At 43.7% G+C, this 22,261-nt stretch overlaps 1 protein-coding gene across 1 annotated transcript in view; it reads left to right on the top strand.

Annotated features, from left to right (window-relative positions):
* Nucleotides 1–12,959: 12,959 nt before the first annotated feature.
* The window catches only part of Plekhm1 (pleckstrin homology and RUN domain containing M1), a 47,453-nt gene continuing 38,151 nt past the window's right edge, over nucleotides 12,960–22,261 (top strand). Inside the window, exons 1-2 of the mRNA XM_026408225.2 lie at nucleotides 12,960–13,042; nucleotides 19,570–19,658. Of these exons, the coding sequence (XP_026264010.2) occupies nucleotides 19,611–19,658 (48 nt within the window). The 5' untranslated portion in view covers nucleotides 12,960–13,042; nucleotides 19,570–19,610. The remainder of the gene's footprint in view (nucleotides 13,043–19,569; nucleotides 19,659–22,261) is intronic.

The raw sequence follows: 22,261 nt of genomic DNA, 5'->3' as shown, positions 1-22,261 counted from the left end.
CTCTTATACTGTTTGTGTACAAATTAACACTTGCTAGAACCTTAACTCTTAGTAACCTTGTTTTTAGTGAAGACACAGAAACAAAGCAATCCATTTTCCATTTACCAATTTATGAAAACACATTTAATGTTTAAATATATTACCTTATAGAATTTAAGAAGTCAAGAGTACTTGATTTTGATTTTGATTTTTTTTTTTTTTTTTTTTTGGTACCAGGGATTGAACTCAGGGGTACTGAGCCACATCCCCAGCCCTATTTTGTATTATATTTAGAAACAGGGTCTCAACTAAGTTGCTTAGTGCCTCAATTTTGCTGAGGCTGGCCTTGAACTCAAAATTTTCCTGCCTCAGCCTTCTGAGTTGCTGGAATTACAGGCATATGCCAATGTACCTAGCTTAATTTTATATTTAGCCGTTGTTGTTTTAGCACTTTAACTTTGTAAATTTATCAGATGTCTCTAACAAACACATTTATAAAGATTAATCCCATTGATGTTAAATCTAATTTACTCATTTCTAACTGTAAAAACCAATATTAGACAAGTATAGTGAATGTACTATCCATCTCTTCCTTGTTGAAGAAAAATCCTAAAAGCAATGGACGTTACGTTGTAGACAGAAACTAACACTCTGTTAATTATCTGACCTCCTAGAAAAACTTGTGAGTTAGCAATTTTACTGGTAGTGCTGGGAACTGAACCCACAGCCTTGTATATGCAATGCAAATGCTCTACCAACTAAGCTATATCCCAAGCCCCATGAGTTAGCAATTTTAAAGACATCTTTATTCTCATCCATTTTTAAATTGAGCCCTTTTTTTTAAGTCACATGAACTAAAAAGATATTTGGATCCAATTTTCTTCTAAATGTTGATTTAGTGCTCATTTATCTATATGCCAATGTACATGATATGTATGATATGTACATGGACATAAGCACACATATTGTAGGCACAATACAATACACAGGTGTGCACACATACATAAAACAGACAGGAAACAAAGATCTTATAGCTGTTTGGAGGTAGATCTCCACAGGTAGGAGGCAACGCAGCAGATATTTATTAAAAACTCTATTAGATTTGACCTGTTAGAAATTAAAATAGAGCCTGTCAGACTTTTACATTATGATTTAAACATAGGGTAGGCCTAGACACTTGAAAATATTATGTGTGAAATCTGGCAGCCATGGTGGACACTGAAATCAAAGGTTCAGGTAGCCACTTGTCCTTGATGACTATTAGATTTATTCCCAACACCTCCATATATAAATCCTTTTTAGGATTTTGTGAAGGAGATTTTCCCAATGCATTTGAGAGCTAACCCTTGAAAATCGGCCTCTAAACAAAAACAGATTGTAAAAAAAAAAAAAAAAAAAAAAACTCAATAGTTAAATAAAATAAGATTGATCCGAGGGCCAGGATTATGGCTCAGTGGCAGAGTGCTTTCTTAGCGTGCATAAAGCACTGGGTTCGATCCCCAGCACCACATAAAAGTACAAATAAAATTAAAGGCATTGTGTCCATCTACAGCTAAAAAAGATATTTTTTAAAAAGACTGATCAGAAAAATATATTAATTTAAGCACACAGGATCAAAGGTAAAAACAGGAATTCTATTAAAAAAAAAAAAAGACACGGCCATAATTACTCTAGTAAAAGAGAAAGCAGAACATCTTTATCAGATCAGTGTGCCCTTCTGGCTCAGATTAGAGTCAGTTCAGATAAAATCCTGAAATCCTTAGTAATGATTTTCGAGGTAAAGAGGTCTTATATATGTATGAGATCCCTGTGCTGTAGTGTTTAGGGAGGAACTTGTTAAGAAAGCAACATGGCAGACTGCAAGAGGAGATAAGATTGCCAGCCATTTAGGTCCCACAAGCAACTTGAGTTTAAAAGTAATACTTTCCCCTCCCCCTCCCCCTTTGGTCTCAACCATTTCTCTGCAAGCCTTGTGAATCTTGCAAACTCTGCAGACCTCCACAATTTACATTTCAGATGCAAGTCTTGGAGAGATCAAGATCTGACAGAAGTAAGGGAAGATGCTGTTTTGAGCTTCATGCATAGGGCATTTTAACTGCTTTTCTTCTGGAGTCCCTTTTTTCATTCCCCCTGTAATCAGGCCAGGTTTGGATGTGGAAAATTATGAGACATTATCTCCCATCAATATTCGAGGACAAGGCTCTCCTCTGAACAACAAAATGAACCAATAAAAGAGCAGAACCCATAGGTGCCTGCACCAAAGAACTGTCCCCCCCAGTGCTGGAGCCTCCTTCCATGCATGACCTCTGGATTTAACTGCTGCCTTACCAGTGTGGTCATAACCCACAAGCTTTTTCATGGGTGGCCATGAAAAAAAATGCAAGCCTCTGGATTATCTACCCTTACCATGTGACTTACCCTGGGAGAACATGGAACCCCTTTTTGTGGTGAATCTTGATCTGTCTCTGTTGAGCCTCCCATTAGTTAATGAACTTTGAAGGAGGGGAGATTTGGCCTCACTTAGCATGGAGGATTGGTGCAATTTGGGCTTTTTAAATAAGGTCTGAGAAGTCCTTAGGCCTGCACATAGGAACCTCAGATTATTTTCTTCCTTTTTACGGAATAGGTTGAGCTGTAAAATGGTATTAAAATTTATATTTCCTGCCTGGGCATGATGGTGTACACCTGTAATACCAGTAGCTCTGTTGTAGGGACAAACGAGGCAGGACACCGAAGACAGCAGGAAAGTTTTATTTGGCTGCATACAGTTTCAGAGGGCACAGCTTTTGCTGTAATCAATTAATCCCCTGAACCCCAAGTTCAGGGAGTTTCAGAGTTTTATACCCAGCATGTAAGTGGAGGGGCTCAGAAGTTCACAGTCTGCAAAAGTTCATATAAAAGCAGCTTTTTCTTTTTCACTGTTCTGGGCAAGTTAACTCTTCAAGGACAACACCTGAAAAGGGGAGAGCTTCTTCTCCCTCTTCTTTCCTCCCCCTGCCAGCTGTTACCATGGAGCCCATTTGTAACTTATCTTAAAAATATAGACATCCCTGTGAAACCCCAGCTCAAAGCCAGAGGCCTTGTTTGCACATTTCTACAAAGTACTATACTGGATATGTTTGTGAAAAACTAGTAAGGGGGGGGGTGGTGTCCAGCACCTGGAGTGCTGGTATCTTCCTCGCCAGTGGCCAAGTAAAACAGAGCAACATGAAAATAGGAAGTTTATCTACATTGGACTCTTTCGCAGAGACTCTTTTGCTGACAGTCCTAAAATTAGCCATGGGGAAGAGGGCTTTTCTGTGGAGAAAGGGGATGCCACTTTAGCTCAAGAATTCAAAGCCAGCCTTAGCTACGGCAAGTTGCTAAGCAACTTAGTGAGACCCTGATTCTAAATAAAATATAATAGGGCTGAGGATGTGACTCAGTGGTTGAGTGCCCCTGGGTTCAATCCCCAGTACAAAAAAAAAAAAAAAAAAGAAAAAGAAAAGAAAATTTCTATTTCCTTCTGATGACCATGGTTCTCTATTTGATAAAGACCAGGTTTTTGAGACCAGGTTTGGCAGCAGAAGAACATTGGGATAAAGACTAGAATAAAGAATTTATACTGATTGTAGGCCAAAGGAATCTTCAGAGGGCTGTGTGTATAAATCTCCCTTTTTGCAGTCAAAGAAGCTCAAAGAGCACACAGGAGCACAGAAACAACGGAAATTCCTAGAGGCTTGTAAAGGCTGTGAACAAAGGGAACCTAGACATTTCCTTATAAATCATTCCATGTTCCTCTCTCAACCCTGGAGTCTGAACAGCTAGAAGTTACTATTTTGCATATTTGTTACTTCAAATTTGACATACACAGGCTTAGAGAATGCTTTTTAGTATCACTATCTCAAGTGTGTACAATTCTTATTAATCTCAAATGCTACTCTAATTATCTTTCTAAAGTAAAACTCCCAAGAGAGAGTGTCTGCCTTTCCTAGCTCATCCTAAATGGGGCTGAGTTTGTGCCAGTGTCCAGAATCTCTGCCTGTCCAGTCTGTGGATGAGCTATGTGTCATTGGACCAAGTATGCACCCCCCACTGAAAGGGTACATACAAGAGGAGGAGTGTCCAGGACCAGGTGGTACAAAACATGGCTGCCTCCATTTTACCAAGGACTAAATAACAGCTCAGAAGACCAGATCTTAACTGAATCCTGAATAATAGTGTAATACCAGATTCGTGGGACCCCAGTAGACCTCCAGGAGCTGAATCCGATGCAATCACACAAGAGTCTTTATTGCAAGCTCGAGCCTGGACTCACAACTGTTTCCGATGCAGTGGTCCCAGGGAGTGAGTCCTGGTCCTTTGTCCAGTGAGATTTTATAGGTTTTGGGAGGATACTCTATGCATCACAACATCACACAGCAAATCATTCCATACCGCAGGAAAGTAAACAACTCTTAACATTGATTAGCACATTCCCTGGCGGGAACAAGTTGGGTAGGGGTGATTGGTTAGTACAAGAGGGGGATTCCTTTCAACTGATTGGTTTAGGCCACGAGGGGTGTACATGCTGAACTACATGGTTTCCCAACACGTTATCAACCACCATAAACTACTGGGGGGGTCATCTGACATCCCAGGTATTTTCCCTGTCTCATGCTGATTGGTGGTTTCTAGGAGATTGCTATGGGTCTTCACCTAGCCTAATAAGTCAGGGACACCTGGCAGATCTCTCCTGTTATTTACAAACAATTCAGCAGGGTTGGTATGTGCTTAGGAGTGCTCTGTGGGTTTTTCCAAGGACAAGGGTCGTCACATCCCCTTCCTTAGGACAGGCCTTGAGGTAGAAGCTGCTGTTATTTTTCTTTTTTCTTTTCTTTTTTTTTTTTTTTTTAAAGAGAGAGGAGAGAGAGAGAGAGAGAGAGAGAGAGAGAGAGAGAGAGAATTTTCAACATTTATTTTCTAGTTCTCGGCAGACACAACATTCTTGTTGGTATGTGGCGCTGAGGATCGAACCTGGGCCGCACGCATGCCAGGCGAGCGCGCTACCGCTTGAGCCACATCCCCAGCCCTGCTGTTATTTTTCAAAAATGGAGTCACAACAGTTTCTCAGTAGAAGAAGATACAAGGCCAGTGGCTAACGCATTTAATGAAAACTGTAATTCCAGTAAAATATGTCAGACAAATGAGACATTTTTTTCAAAGAAGATAAATCAGTCACAGTGGCACACAGGAGGATCACAAGTTTGAAGTCAGCCTCAGCAACTTAGTAAGACCCTGTCTCAAAATGAAAAATGAAAAGGGTTGGGGATAGAGCTCAGTGGTTGTCGCAATGGGCAAAAAGTGCGACTTATGCAGTTGAGGGGGAGAAATAAAGAATGTCCACGAGCTTCTGCCCTTTTCAATGTTTTATTCACTCAATAATTTCACTCTAGGGCTGGGATTGTCTCTCAGTGGTAGAGTGCTCGCCTAGCATGTGCAAGGCCCTGGTTCAATCTTCACACCACATAAAAATAAAAAAAGATATTAAAAAAAAATTTCACCCTATAGGTTCTTAATCAAGAAAACAATCCTTAATGCTTAAGGCACTGCAACAGACATAATCAATTCACAGCAAACAATTCTAGATCAATTAATTCTAAGCACTGCAAACACACTTAATCATGACAGGCTAATGGCAGACATTCCCTCTGCATGCTAAGTTCAAGTGTCAGATCAAAAGTCTTAAGCCTTAGACTTTAAGTCCAGCAGATGCACACTCACTCAGACCATGGTGATCAGATCAGGAACCAAGGCAGGCTTCTGGGGTGGAGCTGACCGCTAGTTGAGGTTGAGGAGAGGGTTGTAGGGAGAAGTTCGATCCTCAGCCCTACATGGAAATAGATAAAGATACTGTGTCCAACTACAAATAAAACATAAATATTTAAAAACAAAACATCTGGTGGATCTTTTCGCTTTTCCCAATTATAGGGCACCTTTCCCTCTTCTGCCAGAGGCTTTACTCTGAGTTTATTGAGGTGGGGGCGTGACTTGCTTGCGCCTGAGGGCCATCCTGGAAGACTCCATTAGGCTGTCTGATGAGACTGCAGGTTTCAAACTGGAGTTTTTAAAATGGAGTTGCTTAGGCTCAGGCCTAAGGCCATCCTCACAGAGTTCTCTAGAGTACTCCTGAGTTTGATCCTCAGCCTGGGGAATAAAACATACAAGAAGAAGGTGATGGAGCTGGGCGAGGTGGCATTCACCTGTAACCCCAGCAGCTCTAGAGGCTGAAGCAGGAGGATCGTGAATTCACAGCCAGCCTCAATAATTTTGCAAGGCCCTGAGCAACTCAGCAAGACCTTGTCTCTAAATTTAAAAATAAAAAATATAAAAAGGGCTAGGGATGTGGCTCAGTGGTTAAGCACCCCTGGGTTTAATCCCTGGTACCAAAAAAAAAAAAAAAAAGATGAAATGGGCCAATGTACTATTGGACAAAAACTATATAGAAAGGAGGTGTTGGTTCAGGGAGGGAAAGGTCATCTAAGGAGAACCCATGAAAAAGATGCAGCTTGAGCTAAGTCTGGGTTATAAGTCAGACACCGTTTCTGGTATTGGGGTTAAGAGCTGACTAGGACAGAGTCTCTTTCCTCAAGGGGCTTCATGCAGATGAGGGCCATAGGAAGGTGGAGCAAGATAGATAGATAGAGCCTGGGTCTCTGACATATGAACCACCAGACTTTTTATTATTATTATTTGTATTTATTCTTTTTAGATATACATGACAGTGTGGTGTGTCTTTTGACATATTATACATACATGCAGTATAGCTTACTCTCATTAGGATCCCATTCTTTTTTTAAAAATATTTTTTAGCTTTCAATGGACCTTTAATTATTTATATGTGGTGCTGAGAATCGAACCCAGTGACTCACACATGCTAGGCAAGTGCTCTACCACTGAGCCACAACCCCAGCCCTAGGATCCCATTCTTGATGTGGAGTACATGATATAGAGTTACATTAGTCATATGTCACATATGAGCATAGAAAAGTTATGTCCAATTCATTCTGCTGTTTTTTCTACATGATGGTGTGTGTAGGAAACACCAGACTTCTTTATTGGCTTTATTACATGACAACTCAGAGAACATTCTTAACCCACTATTGGGCTGGGTATCACTTGTAGCAGCTGGACCTACAACCTAATAAAGGAATGGATTAGCGGTTGCTACCGAAACTCCACATTGGAATAAGGATTGCTACCGAAACGCCATATTGGAATAAGGATCCCTGCAGCAGAATCCTGTAGCTGTCTAATGTAGATACTTCTCTAATGCTGTGCTAACCACTGAGCAAGCAGTATCTCTCCCTGCATCTCTGTTCCAAGTGTGCTCATTCTGCAGTCCAGGCTGGAGATGCAGTAGCTGCCTGAGAGATGTACTTCTCCTGGTGAATGCAAAAACACACAAGGGCTAGCAAAACCTCAGCAGGTCTTTTGTACTTTATTTGAAGGGTAAATTCAAGCCCAAAGCCAGAGGACAGGAAAGGACATTCCACTACATGGAGACCATGGATGCCAGGAGGGGAGAGAAATTGGGGCCAGTAATTCTCTCATAGTATGTGATGATCCCTGGTTTGGAGGTTACACAATTTGGACCCACTCTTCTAGTGATCACCTGGAATTGCAGCCTACTGAAAGGAAATGCCACCCACTGTGGTGATTCAGCCACCTTCTCAATTAGATCAAGAGTCCTGACAAGGAAGGAATCATGTCTCCTTCCTCTCCACCCTGCTTCTGCTCCCTTTCTCCCAGTGCCTAGCACCATGCCCTGCCCTTAGGGATGACTAAGAAATATTACTGAGTGAATTTTAAACCATTCCTTCATTCTCACCATGTGATTTGTTACAAAAGAGAGACATGTGCTAAGTATTTGCCCCATAAAATGTAAAGAGATTGTGCCATCTGAAGCTGAGATCTGTGCCCAGATCTGACTCATGCCAGTTTTGAATCTGCTACCTCCCGTAGGGACCTCCAGAAGACAGGACTAAACACCAAAACAGGTTAGTGAAATTTCTTTCTCTAGAGGCCATTTGAAACTGGAAAGAGTCTCATCACCTGAAATATCCTAAGAGGAAGGCTGTCTGAAGGCACCAAGCTAGTCAAGGATCCACATGGCTTAAGGACAATTTCAAGATAGTGAGATTTACCATTAAAGCCTATGCTGCACCAGGCAGTGGTGCACACCTATAATCCCAGGGAGTCAGGAGGCTGAGGCAGGAAGATCACAAGTTCAAAGCCAGCCTCAGCAACTCAGTGAGATCCTGTCTCAAAATGAAAGATAAAAAGGACTCGGGATGTAGCTTAGTGGTAAAGGGCCCTGGGTTCAATCTCTAGTATTAAAAAAAGTATGTAATATTTATGTATAATATGTGTTGCAAATATAAATTCATGCAAATTAAAAATTTATAGTCAACTTCTAAGTCACACTAGCCACACATCAAGGGCTCGATAGTCACATGGCTAATGGCCACCATATCAGATAGCATGGTAGACTATTTTCATCTCTACAATTCTGATGGACATGCTATGTAAGGGTGTTTCAGAGAGGGCAACTGGGAGGCTGTAGTATCATTGGGTATTTAACAATGAATTTTAAAAAATACAAATTGGGAATTAGGTCACTATATTGGGACAGTGGTTCCCAGGAAATTACCTAAATTTGCCTAAAACAAGCTTATAGACATTATTTTACTTTTACTTTTTTTTTTTTTTTTTTAAAAAACAGCTTAAACTTTTTAGCTCCTGCCAGTCTCTCTCTCCTCTTAGGAGCTCACAGGCAACAAAGTGAATTAATAAGTACCAGGGGAACATTAAAGGAAAAATTCAACCAGCTGCCATGCACTGGTTGACATTTTTTCCTCCAAGAAATGTGTGTGTGTCATTGTGATTTTATTCCACGTGAATAATCAGCAGCCATAGTTCCTCTTGGTAGGGGTGTTTCCAGTTTTGTAACAGAAATAAGTGTTCATGTACAACTTCCAAACACCATGCCTCCTAAGCAAGTTTGATTATTAGCAAAATAAGGGATGGGGAATCTGCTTTGAAGTAACCTGAATCTAGGCCAATTAGATGGGAACATGGTGGAGAAAACTATAACACCAAACTATCTCTTAAAGGAAGAATATACATAGACTGGAAGGGGACCGGAAAATAAAGGTTGCCCTACTCAAAAGGTAACCTCTGGAACAGTGATTTCCAATTAATAACTGCAGATCTTTGGAGAGCCGATCACAGCAGGAAGCCTCTGAATGCATGTGTGCACCATGCACTATTTGCAGAGCAAATAAATCCTGTCTGTGTCTCCCAAAAATATAATCACTATATCACTAATAGTAATCATATATTGAATGTGTATGCATGTTATCTCATTTAAATCTTACAGCTACTTAGAATGGAGATCTTATTCTCCCCAATTTAATAGTTGAAGAATCTGAAGCTGGAGGATAAATAACTTGCCCAAGTTCGCTGGAGGATAAATAACTTGCCCAAGTTCAAAAAGATAATACATTAGGGCTTTTTTTCCCATATGAAAGAAATTCAACTAAAATATGCTTAAATAAAAACATGACATATCAGCTTATATAACAGGAACCCCTAAGGGCTTAAGGCTGGCTGCATCCATCACTCATTGCATCCACTCCCTGTCTGCATCTCAGGTCCACTTTCCTCTGTGATAGCTTCAGCCTTGAGAGGACTCCTCTTTTTTTTTTTTTTTTTTTTTAATTATTAGTTGTTCAAAACATTACATAGGAGAGGACTCCTCTTATCTGCAAGAATGGTCCAATTCTCCATTGCTGTGGAGGAAATGGCTCAGAGAAAGACCTTCCTCAAAAGGTCTCTGATTGGCCTGTTGGGTCACAGTTCAGGGTAGAGGAGACTCTGACTGGCTGGCCATTGTCTTGCACATATCCTGGGGTGGGGGACTTAAACCTAACAGAATCACAGTGAGTGAAGGAGGCTCATCCCTAAAGTAAAATAAGAGTGGTACCAAAAGATTGGTCCTTGTCCCCAATGCCACTCCAGTAATGAGGACACAGTTTTAAGAAAAAAGGGAAAAAACAAAGGGGACTCTTGTCTGCTGAGGGCCATTGCCAAGTAGGTATGACGCATCGAAATCCTTGCCAGCGTACCCCATGTTAAATGGACTTGCCTTGGAAATTTGCTGCGACCTTGCTTGTGTGTTTGAGAAAGGTGACCCTGCTCAATCACCAGGGTGGATCCAGGATTAGGGTGTATCTTGCAGGAAGTATCCCGGTCCATGGGTTTAGGGCGTGACAATAGGAGTTTTAGAGAAGTTGGAGGTTGAAGATTATTCCTGCTGGGAGTAGGGCGTGCCTGCTGCCTGAGTTCCAGCTGAGTTCTCGTGGAAAGAAAGTTTTTAGGACTTGAATTGTGCGGGAGATAGGATTTGCCCCTGGACCTGGGTGGAGGCAGTGTGAGTTCGGAATAAAGAATTGCTGTTTGAATCTACAAGGAGTGTGGTGGCTCGTGATTCTGTGCCAAGCCGAGACATTGGCACTTGGCTTCTGGCACTTGTCCCAGAGGCTACATTCCAGGTATGTCTGATGGTGTGTGTGTGTGTGTGTGTGTGTGTGTGTGTGTGTGTGTGTGAGAGAGAGAGAGAGAGAGAGAGAGAGAGAGAGAGAGAGAGAGAGAGAGAATTCACTTGTTAATTTGGGAGATTTCTTAGATCTTCTTGAGCCATCCCCCAAGTCTGAATTACTTTATTCTTATGATTGGAGGTGTGCTCAAAGACAGATAACTGGGCCTAGGATAGAGAAGAAGAGTAATCCTGTTTTCCCTGAGATCAGGGAAGGGAAAACTAGGGAAGGGGAGAGAAAAAAACACATGTCTATTTTAAAAATAAGTCTGTGTGTGGCTGTGGTAGTACACACCCGTAATCCCAACAGCTCAGGAAGCTGAGGCAGGAGGATCATGTATTTGAAGTAAGCCTCAGCAATTTAACAAGGCCCTAAGCAATTTAACAAGACCCTATCTCCAAAAAAAAAAAAAAAAAAAAAAACAGAAAAAGAAAAAAAAAAAAGAGGAGGAGGAGGAGGAAGAGGATGGCTGGGGATGTGGCTCAGTGGTTGACGCCCTGAGTTTAATCCCTGGTACCAAAATATAAAAAAAAAAATAATAATAAGTCTTGTGGCAGAGCAGCAAGGGCTATATCAAAGCATGAAGTGTTACCGGAGGCTCTATTACCAAAAGACAAGGGAATGAGATGAATAATGGAGGATCAAAGACTGAAGTTAGATTGAACTAACCTTTAAAGCACTAACTCAACAGTTCTTCACAAGTTCATAGATACTATGCATCTGGAAACCTCTCAAATTCTTTTCTCTGGTTCGGTAGTATTTTGCAGGCGCCTTTATTATTGTTCCAGTCACAGGGTAACATTTTTTTTCCCCATCTGGAGTCTACCTGGTGCGCTCATGGTCCGTTGTGAAATGTTTTGTGGAAATGTGCAATATTTATGTGCATTTGTGCATTGCCCTCTCCTGCCACTTCCTCCATCCTCCCCCATCTTAACTCCAGGCCTTTATATAGCTTCACCTTGTATAGAGCAAGATGAGAAGAGGTAGTCAAGCATGGAAACTTTTCAGATATCAGGAGCCTGGAAAATAGGGGACCAGGAAAGAGACAAGAGATTATTTTGAGGAATTCCACACAGTTATCCTTTCAACAGCTGAACAAAAATGCAAGGGAATAACTGAGGGACTTGAAGTGCTTGATTTAGGGGCAGGACATGCTTCTTCTAAACCACCAATATCTGTCTGTGATGATTATGACCAGAAACAGCTATCCTTTTGCCAAGGTAGGTAAGTTTCCCTAGAAAACACCTTACCTTCTTTCTTGTTTAAAATGAGTTTGACACAAAAGAATAGTTTGTACGCGTGTACTTGTCATCTTCCTGCTCAATATCAACTGTATTGAATGAACACTGTGACCCATCTAGCCTGAAACTGAGGGGAGGAGAATTACTGAGCAGGCAGCCCACTAACAAGGTGGGGGACCACCCCCAACAGCTGGTTTTATAAATGGAAACAGGAACTGGGTCCTCTAGATTTGTGGAGATATGAGGGCCACCTTCCTTGCCTAGAGGCCAAGGGAGCATAAAACCTCCAACCAAAGTCAGTGTAGCTTCTTTCCAAGAATTGGCCTGTCCCTGGTCACCCTTGTGCTACACTCTTAGGACGTGCAAGTACCTCTCCTGACCCTAATAATTCACAGTCCATGCTCAGGCCCTAGGCTCCCATTGATCGAAGTTTGCAAGTGTGAAGTGCCCAAAGAACTGTCCCTGGCTCCAAGGGTTCCAGGCGCAGTCGCTGCTCTTGATATTTTTCTTCTAAGTTCATTTGAAAGAGCGATGTCACTTCTACAAGGAAAGAAAACAAACAACTACAAGGCTGGAAGAGGAAAAGCGAACCCCTGGGCTTCAGGTCTTCAGGATTGTGTTGAACACATGAGACTGCCCAGAGAAACCTCAAGGTGATCACGTGGTATTAGGTGCCTTCAAAAAAGGTGTGTATTCCCGGCTCTTAAAAGCCAGGAGAAAGGCTCCAATTTGAGCCCAGGCTCTACCCACTGGGTTGGACTGATGCCTTCGGGAGGCAAAGGAAGGGTAGGTATTAAGAGAGGGTATTATTGGTACTACTCAAGTGGACTGTCGTCTGCTTTGTGAGGCTAAGTCACTACTCAGTTGATGCCGACCGAGCGGAGTCAGAGACCCAGAAGCCTGGATCTACCAGCGCGGGTCCGACTCAGGCCAGTGCACAGAGATCTAGAGCCACTCACCTGCGTATGGGGCTCCGCACCCTCAGGCTTTTAAGAACTCCTGGCCCCGCCCCTCTCATCCTCCGAGCCTCACTGTTGGCTCCTCGGGCTGGAGGCGGGGCCGGAGCGCCGAATCAACGTGATGGCGTCAGGCGCTGGGGCGCCGCTTCCTGTTGTCAGTGGCCAGGAGGCCGCAGCGTCGGTTCGGAGGCTGAGGGGCTGCCGCGGCCAGGAGCGCCCCCAGCCCCGCTCCCAGCTCCTTTTGGTGAGTTAGGGGTCAGGGGGTGAAGAGGGCAGCGCAGGGGCGGCGGGGCCGTAACGCCAACGGGCAGTAGGTTCTCCAGCCCTCGCGGTGATCCCAGAGATCTTGGTTGCCTCGAGACAGTCCGGCTTCGGAGCCCTCTGCCCTCCCAGCCCGCACCGGGCTCCCACCGTAGCCTTGGGCCCGCGCTGCCACCGCTGGCCTGTTCCGTCCATTTTCTCCTACCCGTGACCCAACCTCAGCTCTTGCTCCCATCTTCTTACCACCGATCTTGCATAAATGCAGCCTCACTCGTGACCTCTCTTTAACCTAGTTGCAACTCCCATCTGGATATATCCCTTATCTCCTTTTTATCTAATCCTCACCCCACAACCCCCCTGGCAATCCTAATACTCCGCACAAACCTCCCCTAAATCCACCATTCATGTTTCCCCTTTTCTGGCTCAGCTCTCTCATCCCCAGCTCCCAATGTCTACCCAGCCCCCTAAGGTCTGTTTATCCCAAACGTCTACCTCTCCCCTCCTCTCATTGAAGACCTACCGCTAAAATAGATGCCCTGTTGAGCTCACCCGCTTCGTGTTAACTCCTCTATCAGCCTTCTCCCAAATTTTATGTGTAGCTTCTTCACAGACTTTGCCCTTAACTTCCTAGCTCATTATATATTTCTTTTCCCTCCTCTACCATCGCGAGGAAACCCCATTCCTAAGTCTTTATCTGTCCCCATCTCTAGTTGCCTCAGTTCCTATCACCCTCTTCCTTTTTATTAACAGAGATCCTCCATGTCCTTTCACCTTTTGTCCCCGTAGCAACTCTTCACATCAACTCTGCCCATTCTTCCCTTGACAGCTCCCATTCAGCCTGAAATTGTAGTGCAGAGCTCCCTGCCAACCCCACCAGCTACCCCTGAACAGTCAAGTCTAGGTGCTTGCTCAGAGGTGAGCAGCTTGATAGACCATGCACCTTGTTTGGTTAATGAGTGCAGGGGAGTAGAGTTCCCCTACTCTTGGGTCAGAGATTTTTTCCTGGTGTCTGGTCCTTTTATTATTATTTTTTTTTATTTTTTAGTGGTACACAATACCTTTATTTTGTTTATTTATTTTTATGTGGTGCTGAGGATCGAACCCAGGGCCTTGCACCTGCTAGGCGCGCGCTCTACCACTGAGCCACAACCCCAGCCCTGGTGTCTGGTCCTTATACCTGTCCCCAGGGATTGTTTTTTCACCTTTCATATTATATTACTTGTGTTGACTGTTGGAATGGTAGGTGTCATTGAAATTCCTGCAAGGTGAGAGATGGTCCCTCACCCAGCTCACTCATCCTGGGGCAGTTGAAATCCTTGCTTCCTTTTGACTGGTATTCTGGCTCTGGAGAACCTCAGGGAATGCCAGTGGGGTTGGCTCTAATTACAGAGCCATGGCCATGTGTCTTGTCCTGGCACTTGTGGAGGATCCTGTCCCAGTGTTCCTTGCCAGAGCTGATGACAGATCAGTTCCAGCACTAAACACAGGGATCACATGGTGTCAGAGGCATGTTACATGTGAACAGTAGAGGTGGTGGGTCCTGAGGAAGCTGAAGCGTAGGTGGGTGCAGAAGCTGTTGAATTGCTTCCTCTTTTCTGTGCTGGGTCATTGAATTTTAGCTATTTGGGTTTCATGAACACAGGAAGTCACATTATCTCACAGTAACTGAGGCAGAGGGTTGTTTCTGATGCACCTAGGGCTCATGCTCAGTGGTTATAGTTTCCTGGGGACTTTTTGATGTACATTTCCTCTGAATTCTGATGACCTGGTTTCAGAAGTGTTGGCCATTTGATGGCAATTTGTTTATTTTTTTTTGGTGCTGAGATCTAATCCAGGGCCTTGTACATGCTTACACTGAGCTACACCCCAAGCCCTGGCAGGATTTATAGGGCCCCCAAGAGGACCCATTGTCTTTGCTTGTCACTATGGTCTTTTCTTTTGAAAACTGAATGCACTGCTACCTTCAATATCCTGCCATTAAGATGTGACTTACATGAATGGCTTTTACCCTTATTGACAGCTTTGTTTAATGGCGGGAGTTCCACAATACCCCTACCACTTCAGAATGGTGTACCTCAGGTTTCCACAGTCTTAAAAATGAACCTACCTGCACTATGCCCTGTTTTAATTTTATTCACCAAGTCATTCAACAAGCATTTTCCAAGTATACTGTGTGGCTAAGCACAGTTCTAGGTATAGAAATGCAATGTGAATGACTCAGGCAAAGTTACTACTTTTTTTCATTCAGAGTTTGTTCCTTGCCAGGCATGGTGGTACACACCAGTGACTTGGGAGGCTGAGGCAGGTGTATTGCAAGTTTGAGGCCAGCCTAGGCAACTTGGTGAGACTGTGTCATAAAAATCAAAAGGTCTGGGGATGCACCTCAGTGGTAAAGTGCTCTTGGATTCAAGCTCCAGTAAACAAACAACAAAACCAGAATTTACACTTTGTTAGAATTCTACAGCACATGGGACAAGAATATGGGGAAATAGTTGTTATTGGATGGAAAGAAGGAGGGAGGAAAGAAAGATATTCAGTGTTTACCATTTTCATAATTCTGCCTTTGCTCACTAATCCTTAGTCCGGGAATCACAAGCTAGAAATTTCTCACCTTCCAGTGAATTTTTTTTCTTTTTCTTTCTTTCTTTCTTTCTTTTTTTTTTTTTTTTTACTGGAAATTGAACCTTGGGGCACTTAACCACTGAGTCACACTCCCAGCCCTTTTTATTGTTAGTTTGAGACAGGGTCTCACCTAGTTGCTTAGGGCCTCGCCAAATTGCTGAGTCTGGCCTCAAATTTGTGATCCTCCTGCCTCAGCCCGGGATTACAGTGGTGTACCACCACACACTGCCTCATCCTCCAGCAAATTTCATTTGAAATTATTGTTCTGAAGGATTTATCCTCTCCTCCCACCCCACCCCATCCAGGAAGGACACTGGTCCAGAAATCTACCTTGCTTCATATAGAAGGAGATGCTGTTTACTCATTCAGCACTCACATGTCTGAAAGATCAGCTGCCTTTCCGAATCAGAAGATAACTTTGTCATTCTTTTCCCAGTGAAATAACATGACTCATCAGTTAGTACAGCAGTTAGATGGCATAAACACCAGTCTGTTGTTCTGAACAACCAGGGTAAGATTCAGACAGTAGACAGAAGGCTGTTAGGAGAGGCTGAGAATTCTCTGAAGAGAATAGGTTGCTGTTTACTGATGGGTTGAATGTTTGGAGAGTGGTAACGTCAGCTTATCCATTTCTTCATTTAATGTAAGTCTTGTCTAAGCTGTTCTTCTCTTTTTATTTCTTCCTTGATCTCTGGAGGAAATGAAATTGGACATACTGTATATAGAAGGACAAGCAGTATAATGAAGAAAAACAACTAGGACGGTTCTTTCCTGGTGTTGAAACATTTAGAAAAGACATCTGTGAAACTCAGGTACCCTGAGAAGGACTTGGGCTTAGCTGTTTGGGACTATGAATCTGATCACCAGGATTGTGTCTTGTTGCTTACAGGCCTTATTCAGTAAAGCAGAGCTTCTGACCACAGCTCTGAAGAGTCTGGAAATAGTAGTTTCCTTAAAAACTTTCAAGCCAAAGACCTAGGATAGTTTGATCTGATGAAAAGACAAGGAGACCAGAGAATTCTGTCCCTTAGCTGAACCCTGTTTCTATTTAACTTCTATTTTCTCCTCTGTAAAATAGGGATGATCATCTTTATGGAATTACTCTAAGAATTAAATGAGATTGGAAAATGAGATCAGAGAAACTTGCTTTGTTTGCTCTGGAAAGCAGCAGAAGGTTGGATTAATGTCTGCTTAGGGGTGAAGATAGACTTATTGTGATTTGAGGTTTCCTAAATGGTGGGAGTCACCTTTCCCCTGCCATTCTTTCCCTAGTAGTGTTGCCCATCTTTCCCCTTCAATGAAGCCATGGTTCTTTCCAGTTTGTTTTTTGGTGTCAATAAGGGATATTCTGAGGACAGGAAATGACACCAGCTGGTCTAGTGGCAGATTTAGGGTCTGAGCCACCAAATGGATAATGGAACAGTGACTCAGCAGTCAAGAGATCCAAAGCCTCCATTAGTTTCCACCAGAAAGTTCTTACGTCATCGATGGTCATGTTCCTGCCTCGTTGAAGTACTGTGGAAGAGCTGTGAATAAGTAGGCTGCTTGGGCTTCCTACAAAGAAAGGTAGAGGTATCCTGAATTGTGGCCTGAGCCTCAAAGTCTTGGTTCTGTTTTGTAAATTGTGAAATGGCTGTTCTGAATTCCTCTTAGCTGTTAGTAATTTTGTGGCTTTCTAACCCTTAATTTTAGGCAAGTTATTTGTCTCTTATCAAGTTATTTGTCTCCCTTCCCCCCATCTCTCTCTTTTTTCCTGAACCCAGGAGCACTCTACCAGTGAACTATGTTCTAACCCTTTTAATTTTGAGACAGGTTCTCCCCAAGTTGCTGAGGCTGGTCTTAAACTTGGGATCCTTCTGTCTCAGCTTCCCAAGTTGCTGGGATTGCTGGTGTATACGCCCAGCTGACCTCTCTTAGCTTCAGTTTATTTTGTTTGTTTTAGCAGACTGGTCCTTGGCCAGAGCACTTAATTATTGATAGCTTCTCCTAATGAGTGCTGTGTTTACTCTCAGCTAATTAGTTAATGAGGTATTAATGGATCCAAGCTACTATACAGATTATTGAAGTCTATGCCCTTAGGGTCCTTATAACTGGTTGAGGAAAGGGAAACTTTGAAGCTTAAGGGCTCTGTCTATAAGGCTTGAGGGAGTGGTTTAGGCCACTGAAATTGTGGATTAGGTTTGCAACCTAGGTTCTTGAGCCAGGGGCCGGATTTTACCTGTTGGACAACATGAGGTTTTTGAAGGAACCCAGCTTCCAGGATCAGGCATGTTGCCAGGCATGACTGACTACAGTATGTATCCCTTTTCCTCTTCCTCTGATGCCCAGTGTGTAGAGCAGGTCTCAGGAAGCTCTGAGAATCCACTGGTACATGGAGCAGCAGAATGTGGCAAAGGGTGAGGTGATCAACCAGGAGCTGTAGCCAGGGCCAAGGGCTCTTCCAGGCAGTCTGCCAGGGCGACCGTCCACACACACCTGCCTCCCTTTGTGGCCTAGCTTAGAAGGTCTGCTCCAGGCCCTAATTCTCTGTGTCGTGTTTATTCTTGGCCCACCGCAGAGGCCAGAGATTGAAGCAGCAGTTTCATTGAAGGCCACCCTGCTTTCTCCTTTTCAGACCTCAAACTCTTCCACTCTCCTGTAATCCTTGCTTCCAGGCTGGCCACAGCCTGGGCCCCCAGGTGAAGTGTCTTTCTTCCAGCCCACCTTGGAGTCCTGGCTCTAAGGATGGCACTCACTCAGGAATTCCCTTGAGCTGGGGTTGGCATTACCCTGGGGGCTGTAGAGCCAGGCCACTGTGAGCCATGGCACCTATGATAGTTGCTTGACCTTATCAGCTTCCATGTCCTTATCTGTCAGGTGGAAATAATAAAATGGGACTGCTGTGACTAGGAGGAGCTTAAATGAGGCAGTCTATGTCACATTCCTTGGTTCTGTTAACTTCTTTGGGTCACAATTACTTGAGAGCAGAGACACCCATATATATATTTTAATTCCCCTGAAGCTCAGCAGAGTAGTCACTGGAGATTTGTTTAGATGTGAGGGCCCTCCCAACCTAAGCTGCTGGGGGCCAGGCCTTCCAACAGCACCTTCATGCTTGCTCAGGTCCAAGGAGGGAGCCAGCTGCCCTGAGGGAGTTAATGTTGTACTGACTTCCAACTATTTTAGGCAGTGGCATTCTTTGCTTATAGATTTGGGTGGCCACACCATTAGATTATAGATGCTATTTGTACCAGTAAGAATTTTACACGTTCTTATTCTCCACTGGAGAAGTCTGATACTGCGCCCTCTGTGCCTTGTTGGTTAGAGGTAAATTGCAAACAGACTCCTGTTGGTCTGTTTAGACACATCCCTGGCCCCCCACCCCAGGAGAAGCAGAAGTGTGGGAAGAGAGCTCTCTCTATTTTGGTGCTGCTCCACTTAGGTTTTCCACTGCTGACCTGGTAGACCCTGGAGGGGACAAGAATTGGGAAGCTGCTACAGGACCCCTGGCTTTCAGTGTTAATTGTGAGCTCTGTGTCCTGATCCCCCTGGTTCTTGGCACCTTCAGCTGAAGCCTCCCCTTTGTGTCCTAGATCAGTGTTTGGTTCCTTATCCCTGCCCCCATCCCACAGGCACTGGCTTTGGGGGCAGCTTTTGGTGTGAAGAACCCTTAACCACCCACTCATGGCACTCGGGGCTCCTCCCTTCCCAAGTATTGAGCCTCTGACTTGTTTCCCTTCCGTTTCCTTCCTTAAAATCCACTTTCAGTTTTTACTTCAGTGTTGCTCAGAGGCCTCTCAGTGGCTGTTTGGGTGAGCTGGGCCTACCACCTGCTGCCTGCTGGGAGGGGACTCAGGCTGCAGGGGTGAGTTGGGAGCCTGCTCACCTGGCCGCCATCTCTCCCTGCAGGTGTCATGTGAGTCTCCTCAGGAGCTGCTGCCTGAGTGGAAATGCTCTCAGTGGTGGAGAATGGACTGGACCCCCGGGCTGCCATCCCGGTAGGTGGGCAAGGGTCGGGAGGGCTGCAGAGGACTGCCATTTTATCGGCTTTTCTAATTGAAATGAATGGGCAGTGCCTAGAAAGAGGCCTCAGGTTGAGAAAAGGTGATAGTAGAGGCAGACCCTGAGAATATCCTGCCCCTTCTGGATTTTCTTATGGGCCATAAAATGGGGATTTATTTTTAAAACACTGGGAGAGCTGAGGGTAAAGCTCAATGGCTGAGTTTGCCTAGCATGTATGAGGCCCTGGATTTGATCCCCAGCACTCCAAAAATAAAAAATAAAAAAATAAAAACAGGGAGTTAAGTTATCTGAAGACAAAGGATTTCCAATCAGCCCTTCAGCCCTCTGCCATGAGGCCTGAGGCCATGACCAGGTCAATTTGGTCAAGATACTGATTTGGTGAGAAACAGACTCAGGCACTGGTTTGTTGTTTCAAGAATGGAAGCAAATGGGAAGCTTACCTATGTCTGAACATGGACATCTTCTAAGATTTTTCAAACATAGTTGCTTGTTACCAATTCATCAGAGACCCCTCAGATCCCCTTTCTTGGGGAGTCCTTTGCCCTGTGCCGGTCCCAGAGCTGTCTTGGGCCTGTAGACTGGCTCTGTCACTTCCCTTGGAGACACAGAAGGTCGGAGAGCTTTTGGACTGGTCTCTCAGCAGAATCCTGAGGTGGCTTCTTGGGAGAAGCCAGTATTGCCCTTTCTTCTCTGCTGTTTCTCCCAGTTCAGAGAACTTTCTGCTTGAAAAGAACTTCTACCCTCAGAGATATATCTTCCCCTCCTGGCCACTGGTTCAGCTTCACCTGGTTTTTTGTTGTTTATTTTGGTACCCAGGATTGAACCCAGGGGCATTTACCACTGAGCCATATCCCCAGCCCTTTTTATTTTATTTTATTTTATTTTATTTTATTTTTGGTACTAGAGATTGAATCCAGAGGCACTTAATCACTGTGCCACAACCCAAGCCCTTTGTTATATTTAGAGACAAGGTCTCACTGAATAGCTTAGGGCCTCACTAAGTTGCTGAGGCTGGGCTTAAATTTGTAATCCTCCGTCCTCAGCCTCCTGAGTCTGGGATTGTAAATGTGTGGCATGGCACCCAGCTCCCAGCCAGTCTTTGTATAGAGGCTCTTCCCCTTCCACATCCCCACCCCACCCCATCCCTAATGGTCTTCCATCACACCCAGGGCCCTCTCTGGAGCAGAGCAGGGTCCAGCTCAGCCTTCTAGCATGGCTGACTCCTTGAGGTTATAGGTTTCTTGAGGGTATATGCCTACTCTGTCCCTGCATACCTTACCTTAATACCTTATGGACACTCAAAAGTGTTTTTAGTTTTTATATAATCTACTAATATCTTGCATTTATTTTTTGAGATGGTATTTCACTATCTTGCACATTTTCTAATATTTTCATTTAACAAACATTTATTGAATTCTTGTGTGTGCCAGGCACAGTGTCACATGTTGAGGACACAAGGATGAATACAAAACTAGTCCTGCCCTCAAGGGACGATGCTCCAATACTTTTTTTTTTTTTTTTAAAGAGAGAGTGAGAGAGGAGAGAGAGAGAGAGAATTTTTTTTTAATATTTATTTTTTAGTTCTCGGCAGACACAACATCTTTGTTGGTATGTGGTGCTGAGGATCGAACCCGGGCCGCACGCATGCCAGGCGAGCGCGCTACTGCTGAGCCATATCTCCAGCCCGCTCCAATACTTTTTGATCAGGAGAAATTATTTCCATTTAACACATGTAGGAATTGAAGCTTAGAGGTTAAGTGAAATGTTTGAGGTGATCCAGGTGGTTACTGACGAGCTGGAACTAAATGTGTGTCTTTGGTTCCCAAACCTAGAATCTTTCTTAATGTAGCCATACTCTTATTGTCTTGGTGTGTGTGTGTGTGTGTGTGTGTGTGTGTGTGTGTGTGTGTCGGTGGGGTTTGAATCTAGAGCCTTGTGTATGCTGAGCACGCATGCACTGAGCTTTACCCCCAGCCCTTTCTCTATGTTTTTATTGTTCCAAAGCAGCACTTTTTGCCCCTTAGCTTGTTGATTCTCTGCAGAATGCTAGTTGTATAACCTATCTGGGAAGCCTCACCCCATCCATTGCTCTCATAGCTGTATCTATGATGGAGCAAGTATTTAAACACAATAGTATATGGCTAGCCTATAATCCCAGCAACTCAGGAAGCTGGGTCAGGAGAATCACAAGTTGGAGGTTAGCCTCAGCAATTTAGCAATTTAGCAATACCCTTTCTCAAAATTAAAAATAAAAAATGTTGGGGACTTAGCTCAGTGGTAAAGCATGCCTGGGTTTGATCCCCAGTACCAAAAAAAAAAAAAAAAAAGAAAAAAAATTATATGGCTATAGAGTCACTGGAATTTGATTTCGAAAGCAAAAAGTATCCACAGCAAATGATGTTCAAAACAATCCAGTCATGTTACCTTGGGCAACAATACTTCTGGGTAGGGTTGTGTGATTTTCCTTTCCTTCACTATGCTTTATCTCTATTTGCTATAATGAACGTGTGTTAATTTTGCTGAAGGAATCTACAGATGCTTACACAGGTGTGTCTGCTTGTGTCTGCACATATATTTG

This window comes from Urocitellus parryii, chromosome 7, assembly GCF_045843805.1.
Source record: "Urocitellus parryii isolate mUroPar1 chromosome 7, mUroPar1.hap1, whole genome shotgun sequence".
Classification (NCBI taxonomy): domain Eukaryota; kingdom Metazoa; phylum Chordata; class Mammalia; order Rodentia; family Sciuridae; genus Urocitellus; species Urocitellus parryii.
This window is presented reverse-complemented; position numbering and strand designations above follow the sequence as displayed.